General features: G+C 46.4%; 2 protein-coding genes across 3 annotated transcripts in view; both read right to left on the bottom strand.

The window, feature by feature from the left end:
• Positions 1–2,594, bottom strand: part of INTS3 (integrator complex subunit 3) — a 79,404-nt gene extending 76,810 nt beyond the window's left edge. Inside the window, exon 1 of the mRNA XM_089483665.1 lies at positions 1,226–2,594. Within this exon, the coding sequence (XP_089339791.1) occupies positions 1,226–1,381 (156 nt within the window). The 5' untranslated portion in view covers positions 1,382–2,594. The remainder of the gene's footprint in view (positions 1–1,225) is intronic.
• A 7,214-nt stretch (positions 2,595–9,808) lies between these two features.
• The window catches only part of LOC149301861 (atrial natriuretic peptide receptor 1-like), a 43,436-nt gene continuing 37,598 nt past the window's right edge, over positions 9,809–15,646 (bottom strand). The window contains exons 15-22 of one of the 2 annotated variants that reach the window (XM_089483825.1): positions 15,338–15,506; positions 15,059–15,205; positions 14,747–14,870; positions 13,606–13,674; positions 13,274–13,448; positions 12,529–12,627; positions 11,435–11,526; positions 9,809–10,359 (exon numbers count right to left, since the gene is read on the bottom strand). In XM_089483825.1, the coding sequence (XP_089339951.1) occupies positions 10,297–10,359; positions 11,435–11,526; positions 12,529–12,627; positions 13,274–13,448; positions 13,606–13,674; positions 14,747–14,870; positions 15,059–15,205; positions 15,338–15,506 (938 nt within the window). In that variant the 3' untranslated portion in view covers positions 9,809–10,296. Of the gene's footprint in view, positions 10,360–11,434; positions 11,527–12,487; positions 12,628–13,273; positions 13,449–13,605; positions 13,675–14,746; positions 14,871–15,058; positions 15,206–15,337; positions 15,507–15,646 lie in introns of those variants that run through there. The other variant, XM_089483826.1, reaches the window with a different exon arrangement.

Below are 15,646 nucleotides of genomic sequence, written 5' to 3' on the forward strand. Positions count from 1 at the left end.
TATCGTGGGGATGGGACCCCCCAAGTCTAACTATTAAATTATGTTTCATATACACATAGCCTGAAGGTAATTGTATACACAATTTATAAAGTATTTTGTGTGTAAAAACAAAGTTTGTGTTGTCTGAACCATCGGTCTGGGTCACCTTATGGTGGCCATAAGTCAGAAACGACTTGAAGGCACACAACCAGAACAACAAACTGGGACTCAAGGAGGCCTCCGTGAGCAAAACCATAAAGCACCTCAGCAGCAGTCCACTGAGAACATCCATTCTCCATACAAGTGCCACACTTGTCTCATGCGATCGTGTCTCGGTGGCTACACAGTTGGTAACTATGCAATGTTGCCTTTGCGTAGCCGCAAGATGTCAGGGCTCCCACTCAGGTTATGCACAACGCACCACCACAACCTGTGGGGAACAAATGCAAACTTTCCAAACCGCACGAAACAAAGGTTGTGTACACTGAACCTCCAGCAAGCAACTGTGTCACTACCTCAGCCATACATGCGGACCATTTTGTATTTTGCAATGTTATGGAATTCTGGATAAGGGCAACCTGCAACCTGTAACATCATCACCACCATCATCACCAGGACTTATACCTTCTCTTTCCCCAAAACTAGGTAATGATAGAATTCGTAGATATAGCTGAGTTACTCTGTAGAATAGTATGTAGAGAGATCTTGCAGAGCCTTTGAGATTAACTAACGAAAGAAGTTGGCAGCATGTTAGCCTTGTTTAAATATATGGAGGAGTGTGACATTGAGGATGGATCAAGCTTGTTTTCTGCTGCTCCAGAGAATAGGACATGGAGTTCCTCCTAATGTTGAGGTGGAATCTCTATTCCTGGAGCTTGCATCCATTGCTCCATTGTGTCCCATTCTCTGGAGCAGCAGAAAACAAGCTTGGTCCTTCCTCAATATGACATCCCTTTAAATATTTAAACAGGGCTATCATATCACTTCTTAACCGTCTCTTCTCCAGGCTAAACATCCCCAGCTCCCTAAGATGTTCCTCACAGGGGATCTTGACCCATTCGTTGGCTATGCAATGTCGCCATTGCGTAGCCACCAGAGGTCAAAGGGCACCACCAAGACCTGTGGGGCCAAATGCGGACTTTCAGGAGGCCTTTGGCTGGTGATGGGCCATCGACGAAGGCGACGAAGGAGGCCCACTTTTGTCAAAGCGCCTTCCATCCATTGGAGCCTCCACCACTGGACCTACCTCCTCTAACTCATCCTTGGCATCCAAGCTGGTGTAGATGAACAACTTCCCTCCTGAGCCGCTTCCTCCTCCACCTCCACCTCCACCGCCTCCTCCTCCTCCTCCTCCACCACTTGCTGCGGCTGCTGCACCCCCTTTCCCCTTCTGCATCTCCATGGTGGGCGGTTGGGGGTCCGGCGGGTGGGCCAGGGCACCCCTTCGCTCCCTCTTCCGCGACAACACGCCTCTTTGTTGTTGTCGTGGGGGGTGAGATCTATGGGGAAGCCCCACACTCACCCCCCTAGGCTCTCTTCAGGGGACTATGGGGAGGGGGTTTGTGGGGGGCAAAGGGGGAAGGTTTTGGGGGAGAAGGGGGATATTTAGTACCTCCTAAGCCCCTTCACCTTCCCTGAAATGGTTCCCCACACCTCACCCTCTTTATGGGGACCAGTTATGGGGAGGAGGAAAGTGAGGCCTCCCTCAAAAAAACCTATTCAAAGGTGGGGGGATTTTGTCCCCACCAAATTAGTGAGAAGGTCCCTATTTTGGGGAGGTAAGAAGACCCCTATTGTGGGGAGAATAGGCTTTTAGGGGGTGGGAAGGGCCCTATTTTGGGGTGGAGAGGGATTTGGGGGATGAGAAGAGACCTATTTGGGGGGGGAGCAGAGGGATTTGGGGGTGAAAAGATCTCTATTGGGGGGAGAGGGATTTAAGGGGTGAGGATGCAATTATTTTTTTGGGGGGTGAGGGATTTAGTTCCCTATTTTGGGGGGCAGAGAGACTTAGGAGGTGAGGAGGTCCTTATTTTTGGGTGGAGATGGATTAGGGATTGAGAAGGTCCCTATTTTTGGGGGGAGAAGGATTTGAGGGAGAGGTAAGAAGATCCCTATTCTGGGGTAGGGATGGATGGGGGGGGGTTCAGAAGGTCTCTATTTTGGGGGGCTCAAGGTTTTGGGGGTTCAGAAGATCCCTATTTTGGGGGTAGGGATGGATTGAGGGGTTGAGAAGCCCCCTATCTTGGGGGGCTAGAGGGATTTAAGGGGTCAGGATGCCCCTGTTTTGGGGGGCAGAGGTGGGAGAGGTCCCAATGCCAGGGGTCCAATTCTGGGGCAGACTGTGCTTGACTGGGGAGGCTCTTGGGGGCGGGGCCTGAGGCGTGGGGGCTCCTGGGGGCGGGGCTTCGTCCCCAGGGGGCGGGGCTTGGGCTCCTGAGGGCGGAGGCGTGCCTCTGAGCCCCTCCAGGGACCATTCGACGGCCCCAGTGTGTGGACAGATGGGCCTCTGGGGCTCTAAGCCGGCGGGGCTAGCGAGGGGGCGCCTGCTTGGCCTCCTGGCCCCCCACCCGCCGCCCAGCCGCACAAGACCGGAAGTGGGTGCTTGGGGATGAGCGAGTGTGCCAGGGAGGAGGCAGGACGGGCACCGGAAGCGGCCACGACCGGAAGAACCCACCTTTCCCAGCCCGTTTCCATTTCCACCAATCAGAATCCAGGGACGGCCATGAGTGACAGGGGGGAGGCGGGACTCTGGGGCCCATAGATGTATGAAAAGAATAGAGTTTGGAAATGAGGCCTTTTCCTTCTCCTCTTCCTCTCGCCGTCCGAGCCCCGTTGTGCTTAATGTGAAACGAATCCCAGTTTTGACTCCGCTTTCACCGTCATGGCTCCACGCTGTGGCATCCTGGGAATGTAATTCCCTGCTATTCCCAGAATGCTATGACAGGGAAAGCGGGGTTAAATTGTATTCGTTGTAGAGCAATGTTGCAGCCCTAGTTTTCTCTCCGTCCCTCCCAAGTTGAACTCAGCCCACACAAAAAAGAAGTTCTGGGCCTACAATGGTGAGGGAAGGGATAAGGAATGAACCCGGAAGTAGAGCTGGGTGAGAGGCGTCTTAACTTTTTCGTAGCTCTATGGCAGAAAGGGGCGGGGCGAAAGGCCACTTCAATCGAACGGCCGCGAGACTCGCGTGGAGGCCTGGCGCGCATGCGCTCTGCCGATTTTGAAGCTGGCCCTTTTGTGGGCACTTTTTTTAACCCATTCATTCCTTCCAAGGAAGAAGTCATAGACTTTAAATATCCCCCTTCTTTTTTAATGTTGTTTAAACTTTCCCAGACATATAAAAGCAAGATAACAATAATATCTAATAGAGAAAGATATATAGAATAATATTCAGGGGTAGCTGTGTTGGCCATTCAACAAACACAAACAAAAACCCACCAGTGATACCTTTATTGACCAATCAAAATGCACAATTTATATGCGTTTATTGTGCATTTCGGTTGGTCGATAAAGGTATCACTGATGGGTTTTTGTTTGTATCGTTATATAAATCAATACAAATAATCCTGGCTTAGAAGGGACCAACGTATCCTGAGGAGAAGAGGGTAAATCCAGTTTGATTTTAAGTCTCTACTGCAGAAATAATGCAGTTTGACACCGCTTTAACCACCGTGGCTCAATGTTACGTAATTAGGGGAGTTGTAGTTGGTTGGATTATGACTCTGGAGACCAGGGTTTGATAATTATTATTATTATTATTATTATTATTATTATTATTTATTTATGCCCTGCTCTTCAGCCAAAAGGCAATCGGAGCAGCTTACAAATTGTTAATTAGACATTAGACAATGTCCAGTTAGACAATGAACAGATATAGGATGGGGGACACCTGGCTGAATGAGAGACTTATATGTGTGAAAGGGATCTAGGAGTCCAAGCAGACCACAAGCTGAACATGAGTCAACAGTGTGATGCGGCAGCTAAAAAGGCCAATACGATTCTAGGCTGCATGAATAGAAGTATGGTGTCTAGATCAAGGGGAGTCATAGTTCCACTCTATTCTACTTTGGAATAACACTGTGTCCAGTTCTGGGCACCACAGCTCAAAAAGGACATTGAGAAGCTGGAGCCATGTGTCCAAAGGAGGTTGACCAAAATGGTGAAGGGTCTGGAAACCATGAAGCCCCATGAGGAAGGACTTAGGGAGCTGGGGATGTTTAGCCTGGAGAAGAGAAGGTTAAGAGGTGATATGATAGCCCTGTTTAAATATTTAAAGGGATGTCATATTGAGGAGGGAGGGAGCAAGCTTGTTTTCTGCTGCTCCAGAGAAAAGGACCCGGAACAATGGATGACAGCTCCAGGAAAAGACACTCCACCCAAACATTAGGAGGAACTTCCTGACAGTGGAACACACTTCTTCCTCTGAGTGTAGTGGAATCTCCCTTCTTGGAGGTCTTTAAGCAGAGGCTGGATGGCCAACTGTCGGGGATGCTTTGACTGAGAGTTCCTGCATGGCAGAAATGGGGTTGGACTGGATGGCCCTTCTTGCGGTCTCTTCCAACTCTAGGATTCTATGTTTTCCTTGGCCGTGAAACCTAATGGGTGACTTGGTCAAGTCACACTCTCTCAGCCTCAATGGCAAACCTCCTCTGAACAAACCTTGCTGAGAAAACCCCATGACAGGCTTGCCTTAGGATCCCCCTTTGGCAGCTGAAAAGGCATTTATATGGGAGGGAACGAACTACTGAGTTTACTTTATATTGCAATATATGCCAAAGCCCCTACCAAGAATCCTTTATAGAATGAAGAAATTGAAACCCCATAATAAGATTTGAGAATGAGTTTGGCTTGCATCCATTTCGGTGGCTTCAAGACTGTGTCCCTTGGGATTTATAGCCTTGTGCTAAGAATGCAGTTGGCCCTCCTTATCCATGTGGGATGATAATATTTCAAAGGAGAGTCGGCAGTGGATCTAGCATTGGACTACGACTCTGGAGACCAGGGTTCGATTCCCAGCTCGGCCATTAAACCCATTGGGTGACCACTGTCCAACAGCAAATCTGCCAGGTGCATCCATTAACTGTGTGTATCTGCCACACCTTCAAGTCATGTCAACTTATAGTGACCCTATTTGGGCAAGTCGCACTCTCTCAGCCTCAGGGGAAGGCAATGACAAACCTCCTCTGAACCAATCCTGCCAAGAAAACCCCAGGATAGGTTCGCCGTAGGGTTGCCATAAGTCGGAAATGACTTGAAGGCACACAACACACAATATTTTAAAGATAAGGAATGCTCCCCGCAGAGCCAGCATCGTGGTTTGACCATAGAATAATCATAGAATCCTAGAGTTGGAGGAGACCGCAAGGGCCATCCAGTCCAACCCCATTCTGCCATGCAGGAAATCTAAATCAATCATCCCCATTGACAGATGAAGTCTGGAGACCAGGGTTCAATTCCCTGCTCAGCTATGGAAATCCACTGAGTAACCTTAGACAAGTCAGCCCCAGAAAACCCCATGATAGATTCACCTTAGATTTGCCATATCATGTCAGAAATGACTTGAAAGTAAACAACAACAACAACAACAACAATAGTTCTTTTGTGGGTTTTTCAGGCGATGTTGCCATGTTCTAGAAGAGTTTATTCCTGACGTTTCGCCAGCATCTGAGGCTGGCATCCTCAGAGGATTCTGGCATGGAAGTGAGTGGGGTATATATACTGTGTGGCCTGCCATTCACTTCCATGCCACCATTCTCTGAAGATGCCAGCCACAGATGCTGGCGAAACATCAGGAATAAACTCTTCTAGAACATGGCCGCATCGCCCGAAAAACCCACAAAAAACTATGGGTGCCGGCCATGAAAGCCTTCAACTTCACAACAACAACATCCCCTTTGTAGTATCCCTTGCCTAAGAAAACCCTGTGAAATGCATGCGTGTCTGTGTATGTTGTGTGCCTTCAAATCATTTCTGACTTATGGCAACCCTAAAGCGAACCTATCCTGGGGTTTTCTTAGCAAGATTGGTTCAGAAAAGTTTCACCATTGCCTTCCCCTGAGGCTGAGAGAGTGTGACTTACCCAAATAGGGCCACTATAAATTGCCAGGTGGCTTGACACACAGTTGATGGATGGATGCACCTGGCAGGTTTGCCATTCTCCGTTGCGCTTTTCCGATTTGCTGCCTCTTCGAAAGCCCTACGCATCCTTTCCATTTTCCCTTCAGCTTTGTTCCAGTCCCTCCATTTTTATTTCTTGCAAAGGCAGGCTCTGGAAGCAAAGACTTCAAGCAGAATTGGCAAATGAGATGTTGACCAAATTAGCAAAATGTTGTGCTGCTGCACTTAAAATCCCTTAAAATACGCTTTTAGTAAATGATTAGGCTTTTACTATTTGTGTATGCGGTTACATTTCATATTGTATATCTATATTTTTACCTTTTTATGACTTATATTTACATTTATATTCATTTTTACTCTTGTCTTTAAGTGTATGTATCTTACTAATGTTCATAGCATGTGTGTATTTTTATATATATATATATTCATGTGGATTTGGGAATATGGTCATTTTGGGGGTGTATTTTTGTATTTTCCTTTTTGCCTTTATTTGTAATCTGCCTTGATTCTGCAAGGAAAAGGCAGAATATAAATAAATCATATTATTATTATTATTATTATTATTATTATTATTATTATTAATTTGGTCATGGGCCGCAATAAAATGATTGATTGAATTGACAAATGCATCCTTTTTCTTTTTAGCCTCATTTCAAGACAGATGACTTTGTGACGTTTTTAAAAGACCTGTTGGCATTTCGTTCGCTTATTTGCACAGACCTCTAGACGCTTTTTTGGGAAGGCTCAGCATCCCTCCCAAATAAATTATTATTATTATTATTATTATTATTATTAGAATAACACATTGAAGACATGATCTCTGAATCCCTTGAATCGCTTGCATCCCTTGAAAAAGCAAGTATCCCTATCGAGAAAGGAATGGATTGATTGAAAAACAAACCGCCGGCTCCGATTTGAAATGTGCCAAAGAGCCGATCCTTTAAAAAGCCAAAGCACTGAGGCATGGAGACTCAAAGCAGCCCTTTAATATATAGAAGAGTCGTGTTTTCTCTTTGCAGCCTCATTTGCGATTCATGATTCGAAGATGTGCGTGTTTGAGTTTCTATCCCTCCCTCCTCCTTCTCCAAACGGAGAGAAACAAATTTAATGCGCGACGCTAAGTAATATGATTGCAAAGAGCCCAAAGGAAATGAAAGGCCAATCTGTTAATTACCCTTTCGCTTTGCGTAAGGAACAGCATCCGGCTTGTTGGAAATAATAGGCAGGAGATTAAAAGGAAGAGAAAATGTCATTCTCTTCCCTTTCCAGATCCACACACACACAGAGAGAGAGATACACACCATACCAAGCAACTGTTGACACAAAATAAGTGAGTTCCTTGAACAATAAATCACATTGACCTGCTTAGCGCCTTTATGAGAAACAGCGTGGCGCAGTGGTTGGAGCGTTGGACTAACTATGACCCTGGCGACCAGGGTTCGAATCCCACATTGGCCACAGAAACACATTAGGTGATCCTGGACAAGTCATCGAATCATAGGACTTTGTCACATGGGGGCAATCAGAACGGAAGCCATCCTTTGAGTCTGAGAAAGTGTGTCTTGCACAAGGTTTTAACTTGCTTATCCCAAGCTTTCTGGACTTCTCCCACCCACGTTTAGGAGAAAGCAGGTTGGCCAGCACTGCTGTTGAATGAATGGAAACCAGACATCCTTGTAGATCCATCGCAGATCATCCAGAGACCTATCCATAGATCTTTGTCCCTTCAAGACAGTGATTTTCTGGCCCTACAACCCTAAGGAGGCCATAGACCCAAGAGCCAGGAGGAAGAAGAGCCTTCCAAAAGGGGGAAAGGGACAAGAATGAAATTAACAAAAATGTAAAAGAGAACAAGACGAGGACAAAAAGCAAGAAAGACTCTGAAAACTCGCTCGGTGCAAAGATTAGATTCTCAACAATGTGGCAGGCAAAAAGGAAATGATGCAAATGGGCAGGAAGGAGCCGCGAATGCGCACATTACTGAAAGCAGGGCTACTGCCAAAAGGACACGCCATTCGAAATGTTTCTTCGGATGCAGCTGCACAGGAGCAGGCTGACGCATGTCTGTGAGTCACGAAAGAGACCACAAGGAAGAACCTGATCTACCATCTTGCCCATCTATCTACCTTCTTGCCCATCTTAGTGGCATTGCCATTACAGGCAGTATTTTTCCCCCAAGTCAAGCTGGGGAGAGCTTTGGGAGTCATAGTCTAAGTTTGATTCCCCCCTCCATCATTCTTGTGACTGTTGCAGCTCATGCTGAAAAACTGGCACATGGATGGTTGGATGTTGCCCACCATTGGATTCAGCTGGGCAAATAGCTGAAGTCACAATTGCATTTCATAGAATCACAGAGTTGGAAGAGACTCCAAGGGCCATCCAGTCCAACCCCATTCTGCCATGCAGGAACTCTCAATCAAAGACACCCCAACAGATGGCCATCCAGCCTCTGTTTAAACAACCTCCAAAGAAGGAGACTCCACCACTTTCCGAGGCAACAGTGTCTTCCATTGTCCAATACTCTTACTGTCAGGAAATTCTTCCTAATGTTGAGGTGGAATCTCTTTTCCTCTAGTTTGAATCCATAGTTCAGGATCCTATTCTCTGTAGCTGCAGAAAACAAGCTTGCTCCCTCCTCAATATAACACCCCTTCAAATACTTAAATGATGTTAAACAAGGCTATATTGTTCCACTCAGCCATGGAAACCCACAAGGGAACCAAATCACACTCTCTCGGCCTCATAGGAATGCAAGGGCAACCCCCCCCCCTCTGAACAAATCTTGCCAAGAAAACCCCTGCGATAGGGTCGCCTTAGAGTCGCCATAAGTCAAAAATGACGTGAAGTCACACAATGTTGTTGGGGTGGGTTGCCATATAGGGTGGCATCATTTCTAGGGGGATGCAGACTGCACAAGGTGACACCTTAAAGGGGCAGTCTGCTTGCTGGTGTGGAGTGTACTACTGAGCATCTTTGCAGTAGACTGGGACTCCTGGAGACTGACAGTCCTGAGAAGGACCTTATCCATGTGTCGCAAGCAGCAAGGATGCCAGCTAGGACATTGTTGGCATGCTGCCATGAACTCTTGGAGGACTCTCCAATTACTTTATGGTGCTTGGACCCCTTCAGGACTTGGGAGTAAGACCAATAGACCAGAACAATCATGGACACTGACAGTTCCTTTGGGTAGACCACCAGCCAGTGGGTTCAAGTAGACTAAAGACTTTCTCTTCCACAGCAGTCCGTTCCGTTCTATTCCTGTGGGACCCTTGACCTGGTGGCTCCAAGTCTAGGGGTGACAGCATGAGTTGACATGCTCATGGGGTGACACATTGAGTTGACATGGGGTGACACTAACCCTATTGGTGCCACTGAGAGGTGTGCTGAGATTGCAACCTCCAAACTTTGGAGGGTGCAGCAGTCCAGATTAAAGCACTGGACACCCCTTTGTAGGATGAAGCTCCATCCTGTTGGCCTTGTTGGTTGGGCATAAGGCCAGGGTAGGCGTCTTTGAACAACATCCTTTCTTTCTTACACGCACGATTTCAGCCACAGATCAATGCTGAAGTCTGTGTTTACAACCCTGGGGTACATGAGGTGGCTGGAAAAAGTGTCTTTGAACACATACAGAGGGACACTCTCTCACCAACAGAATAATTACAAGCAGATCGTACATAAATGTGGATCAAAAGGAGGAATGCCTAAGACAGTGTGTGAGTCTGTTTGAGATTCATGGAAAGCATCCGGTGATATTTCCATTTTATTATAAAATTTAAAATGTCCCGGGAACAAGCAGGCGCAGGGTAGGTATGCGCGGGGTATAACGGCGAGGTCCAAAGAGATGCTCAGTGTCTTTGCCGAAGCCATTTCCGATGCCCAGCCCTTAGCGGGACAATGAGAGTATGGCAGTCCAGAGTGCATTAGGTGCAGGTGAGAAGAATACCATAGTTCCCTTAAGTCTTTGGAGCTCGCAAAGTAGATCTGAGTCAGATTTTGAGGGGCATCTTGTGCTCAAAAGTCCCATGGTAAAAACAGGGGGACCCAGGGCGGTGGTATCCTGGGGGCTCAATCCGGGATTCCCCCCAAACCTCAGGCTGAGGCTTCATTGAAGAGAGCCTTTGCTGGTACAGCTCAGAAGATGCCCTTGAAGTCAGGAAGAGGACAAAACCTCCTGCCCTCCAAGTGGAGGACCCTTTCTCCTCATCCCCGGGTGCTGCTGACCCGTTCGCCCACCAACCAGTAGGTCCGCAGTTTTCCCTTGCCCTGCAAGGAGGAAAGGAGGAACAATCACAGCTGGTCAATCTTGTCTAAAGGCAGAAAGTGCTTCTGAAGTCCCTCAAATCCCCCAAGGTTGTCATAGATTTTCTCCATTTGAGTCACTGCTCTCCTAATGTCTGCCTTTTGGCATTTGCCCAAAACCTTTTAAAACCCTGGAGTGTTCAGCAAAGGTTTCCATTTATTTTGCTTTTACTCTTAAATTTTTCTTTAAAAGCATCACATCTTACCAACTGTTCACTTTAACTACACGAAACTATGCCTATGTAAATGTCTTTAGGCTGTGCTCATGATATTGTAACTGAAAGCTATAATTTAAATTTTGCACATTGTTTATGTCACAAGGATTACCGTTCAGTGATAGACAAGAATTATGATTAATCTTGGCCCCGTACAGACAGGCCAAAATAAAACTGCTTCGGGTCACTTTGGAGGTACGCTGTTTAAATGATGCATGTGTCCTAAGAGTCCGGAAGCCGCGTCAAAGCCATAATCCGGTCCTAAGGACTGGAGCGCAGCTTTGACGCAGCTTCTGTATTCTTAGGATGCATGCATCATTTAAACAGCATACCTCCAAAGTGACCCAAAGCGGCTTTATTTTGGCATGTCTGTTTGGGCTCATAGAAAATATTACTAAGGATGGTGTGGCATGGGAGAAGGTCAATGAGGGGGGTGACACCATGTTACCGCACCGCCAACCCTATTGACACCACTGGGCACTATAATGCCAGGCAATAAATGTCTCCCTGCACTCGAGACATGAAACTTTTGCAGTCCTGATATTGTTGTGTTTCTATGAACACCACCTGCACTTTCCTACTGAACTTCCGTTGTATCAGATTGCAACACTTGGTGCTTTTTTTTTCCCTGCATGGAAACTTGTGAGTATCTTGGTACATACTTTTTAAATGTCTTAAAGTGGAATTGCCTAAGATGTTTTGAAGGAAACAAGGAGGCTTGTACAGAAAGTCCTTGAGATACTCCCATAGCATTCTAGCCTTGAATGATAAGGAGGCGAGCATTTAACAGAAATGGTAAAACACTCCCTAAGTTCCCTGCTCACCTTCATCTCCACGTCCCCTCGAAGCTCCAATTCAAAGCAGCCAAACTCTTCCAAAATGGATTTGGTGGCACACGACAAGTGAATCTTCAGAGCTGGAACATCCAAACAATCATTAGCGTCTTTGCATAATGGTTGATTTATTTCAAGCATTCTCAGCACATTCTTAGTTCAGCCCCAAAGGCTGCCAGATAAGACCTTATAAAGATCGGCACTAAAATGGTCCCTGACCCCAGGCTTTCCATCTAAAAGCCTTACATACACCTTGACCCTTCCGCTTCCTTCTCCTAAGCCAGAACCAGACGAAAGAGCGGACAGCAAAACAGCAGCATTTCTAAAGGGTTCCACTGTAGGGTTAGCATTCCCTCTTGCCCTGTGGGTTTCCCATTTGACAATCTATGGGGCGAAGTGGGTAAGAAATAGAGGAAGATGATAGTGGTGATGATGATAATTCCATAACTCTCATCAATGCATCCACTTATTCTTCAACCATAGATACACAACTGCTAGGGGTTGCAGCCCCATAGGACCTAGGAGAACTACACTGGCCCTCTGGGTTTTGCATTTTAATTTCCAATTTTCCTCCCAGAAATTCAAAATGTTCCCTCTCTTGGGCTTAAAACCCTGAGAGAAAGAAGGATGTTGCAAAACTACACCCTACACCTTCTAGGAGGGCAGGGGAGAAATGTTAGTACAAAACCTTAGTGAACTTATCCATGGGTCAATGTAAGCATTGTACTTTAACTGTACTGCTGGGATTTTGTAACTTCTCTGACATTGCTTTCCTTTGCTTCATCCTTTAGATCCTTTGTTATATGACCCTAAGTTTTACCCTCGACTTAGCCATGGCTCATATTAAAATCCATAATTCAGACCCCAAAACTTGCCCTCGACTTATGCATGAGGTCGACTTATAGTTGAGTATATACGGTAAATTTTAGAAGGGTTGGAGGACCTTGAATGTGGCCTTAAGGGGCTACAAGGGGTCCATGGGCCACATTTTCCCCACTTCTTCTCTAAGTGTTATATATATGTAGGAAATTCTGCTGTCAACACCTTCAGTCTTGGTCAAACTCCCTCCCGCAATGTGTGCTGACCTTCTCCATTGGATTCCATGCGTGAGGCTGTGTTGACGGTGTCCCCAAAGAGGCAATAGCGAGGCATCTTCAGGCCCACAACCCCTGCGCAGACTGGACCTGAACATAGTGGAAGAGAAAGACAAGTTATGGGGCATGGCTAGGTACTTCTCAGCTCCTGTCTTATTGCTTTGGCTGCCAGGATCATCAGGCCCTCTATATGCCCAAAATGAATGCACCCAGACCTAACAATAAAACAGGAATTGCTGTAGATTTGGCATGGGGTTCCCTCCCACATTCATGGCAGGCATACACACAACCAAACCGAACACCAATTCAGTTCCCTAGGGTTGATCTAGGTGCGATGCCAAGCTTTGCTTTTTGCTAACTGTGGTTTAGGTTCCATGTTTGTATTCCAGAGGGGTGGGTAAACCATAGTTTTGTGGATTTCTTTGCCTTCCCTGAAAATCCCTGGAATATACAGCAGTCTGCCAAAGCGAAGCAAAACCCCGAGCCACTCTTGGTCAGTATGGTTGCAATTGCCACACCTGGTTTGCCCAAACCATCTTGAAACCATAGTGTCACATCAATGACAATTGTTCGCAAACCACAGTTTGTCAGATCATGATGCTGGTTCAGGCATTACAGTAAACTGTGTGATTTGGTGTTCAGCCTGAACTGCATTTCTCAGCCGAGATGGCTTTAAAACAGAACAAACTCTTTCCTCTTTGACACACGCCACATGCAAGTTATCTTGAGTTCTCACCACTATGGATCCCAATCCGCAGTTTGAGCTGCTGATCGGGCCGGTGTCGGATCTTGAAGTTACGGACAGCCTCAAGGAGCGCCAGTGACATGCGGGAGACTTCGCGGGCATGCAGCCTGCCGTTGCGAACTGGAAGGCCCGATACCACCATGTATGCATCTCCAATGGTCTCTACCTAGACAGAGAATGTAGGAAGAGATGTAGATGGCAAGGAGTTGCTGAGCATCATGCATGAATCTAACACCAATGATCAGCCACCTATCTTTTGACTCCACAATCAAACCCACCACTGGCTTTTCACTCTTTAGACATCCAAGCCAAGAACCTCTCACCTTGTAGACGTCAAAGTTATCTATGATTGCATCAAAGCAGGTATACAAATCATTGAGCAGAGCCACCACCTAGGAAAGCAAAAATGAAAGGGGAATCCTGTTGACATACTGAGCTGAATCAAGTAACTAAGATTCTGAGACAGAAAGATTCCTTATTCTCTGAATAGCACATATTATGCAAATTAAATATATTAAATAATATAATTTTTAAGCTCAATTGCTCTTGCAGACTGCATCCACTGTGGTTTATTTGGAGACTTGCAAGAGCAATCCCGTTGCTGCTAAACACGCAGAGATTCACTTCGCATTTCCCTCTTTCCCTTCCAACCATACCCTTGCCATGTTACTGTAAATACTCATGTATAAGTCTAGAAATTTAGGTCCAAAAATTGACCAAAAAAACCTGAGTTGACTTATCCATGGGTCAGTGTAAGTATTGTATCTTAACTCTTATTGGAAGGTAGGGACCATCTCCTGGTGAAAAGCAAGAGGATAATATGTGAAGCACCGACCCCCTCTACTCTCTCATCCATCCAATCTTAAGAATTAAACACAAAGAGTTATGTCTGCTGGAATTTTGTAAGTTCTTTGACATTGTTTTGCTTTGCTTTATCCTTTAGATCCTTTGCTATATGCCCCTAAGTTTTATTTATCCTCGACTTATCCACAGTTCATAGCAAAATCCATACTTTTGGCCCCAAAACTTACCCTTGATTTATACATGAGGTCGACTTATAGTCAAGTATATAAAGTAAATACCATATACCTGTTCTTTTTAAAATTAACAGACCAAATAGGACCGGAAATTATTTGTAACTCATCAGTCCCAGAAACACATTGACTGGCATGTTCTTTCTTTGACACTTGTTTCCTGTGCTGAAAAATTTTCTGCATCCCTTACCCCACTTCTAGTATTTATATCAGAAGACAACACAGAAGCCAGGCAGCCACCGAGGCCAACATTGGCCCCTACATTTTCACACACTTGGAACCCACACCCTGGGTTTCACACCCTGCCAAACAGATCAGCCCAAGAGGTTCTGGGTTCAAGGGCCCAGCGTCTCTGGTAGGCTAGGACAGCAGGTCGTATGCTTTCCTCTGGGCTTTGACATCCTAGCTGGCTCACCCCTAGTCCAGTTACCTGCATGGGGGTACTCTCCGCTGACAAAGCGGTGAACCCCACAATGTCACTGAAATAAATGGTGACGCTGTCAAATGCCTCCGCTTGCACAGTCTCCCCCCGTTTCAGCTGCTCTGCCACTGAGCTGTAAAGAAAGGAAAGCAAGTCTTTTTCACATAACCATAGATGAGAACACACTGCTGTTATTGTTAACTAGAATCATAGAATCGAGGGTGCTTTGTAATTTCCTGCATGGCAGGTGGTTGGACTGGATGGCCCTTGGGGTCTCTTCCAACCCTACGATTCTATCATTCTAGGAGGGAACATACTCACTGGGGCAAAATCTGGTAAAGCAGGACCTCTGCCTTGCGCTTCTCCTCCAGGTAGGCTTGCGTCCGCTCTTCCACCAGTTCCTCCAGGTTGTTGGCATACTGCTCCATACGCGAGAGCAACGAATCCAGGAGATTGCAGCTGTTTTCCCTGCCAGAGAGACATTCAACATGTTGGAGATACCAAAGCTATAGCTGCCTACCCTGCTAGGAAGCATTGATTGAAAAGCGACTCCAACACCAAGCTCCTGGAAGTCATGCAAGGTTTGGGTTGGATGCATACCTGTCGAACTTCCGCAACATGGCCTTGATGTGATGGAAGTCGGGGCGCTCCTGGGGGTCTTCAGCCCAGCACCGTTGCATGAGGAGCACCACCTCCTCAAGGTTGGGGGGCAAGTTGACCGAAGGGCGGAAAGGTGGGTGCTCACCCCTTTTCACTCGCTCAATGATCTCTGAAAGCAACAAGAGGGCGGGCGGAAACATGGACCAAACGGTCAGAGCTTACAAAACGTAGGCTTTGGGGATTACAGATCCTAAAATGTATTGCGGCAGATGGATCTTTTAATGGGGGTATGTGTGTTGTGCTTCTGTT

Source organism: Sceloporus occidentalis, unplaced genomic scaffold (genome assembly GCF_023333645.1).
Source record: "Sceloporus occidentalis isolate IW3139 unplaced genomic scaffold, rSceOcc1.0.p SCAF_20, whole genome shotgun sequence".
Classification (NCBI taxonomy): Eukaryota; Metazoa; Chordata; class Lepidosauria; order Squamata; family Phrynosomatidae; genus Sceloporus; species Sceloporus occidentalis.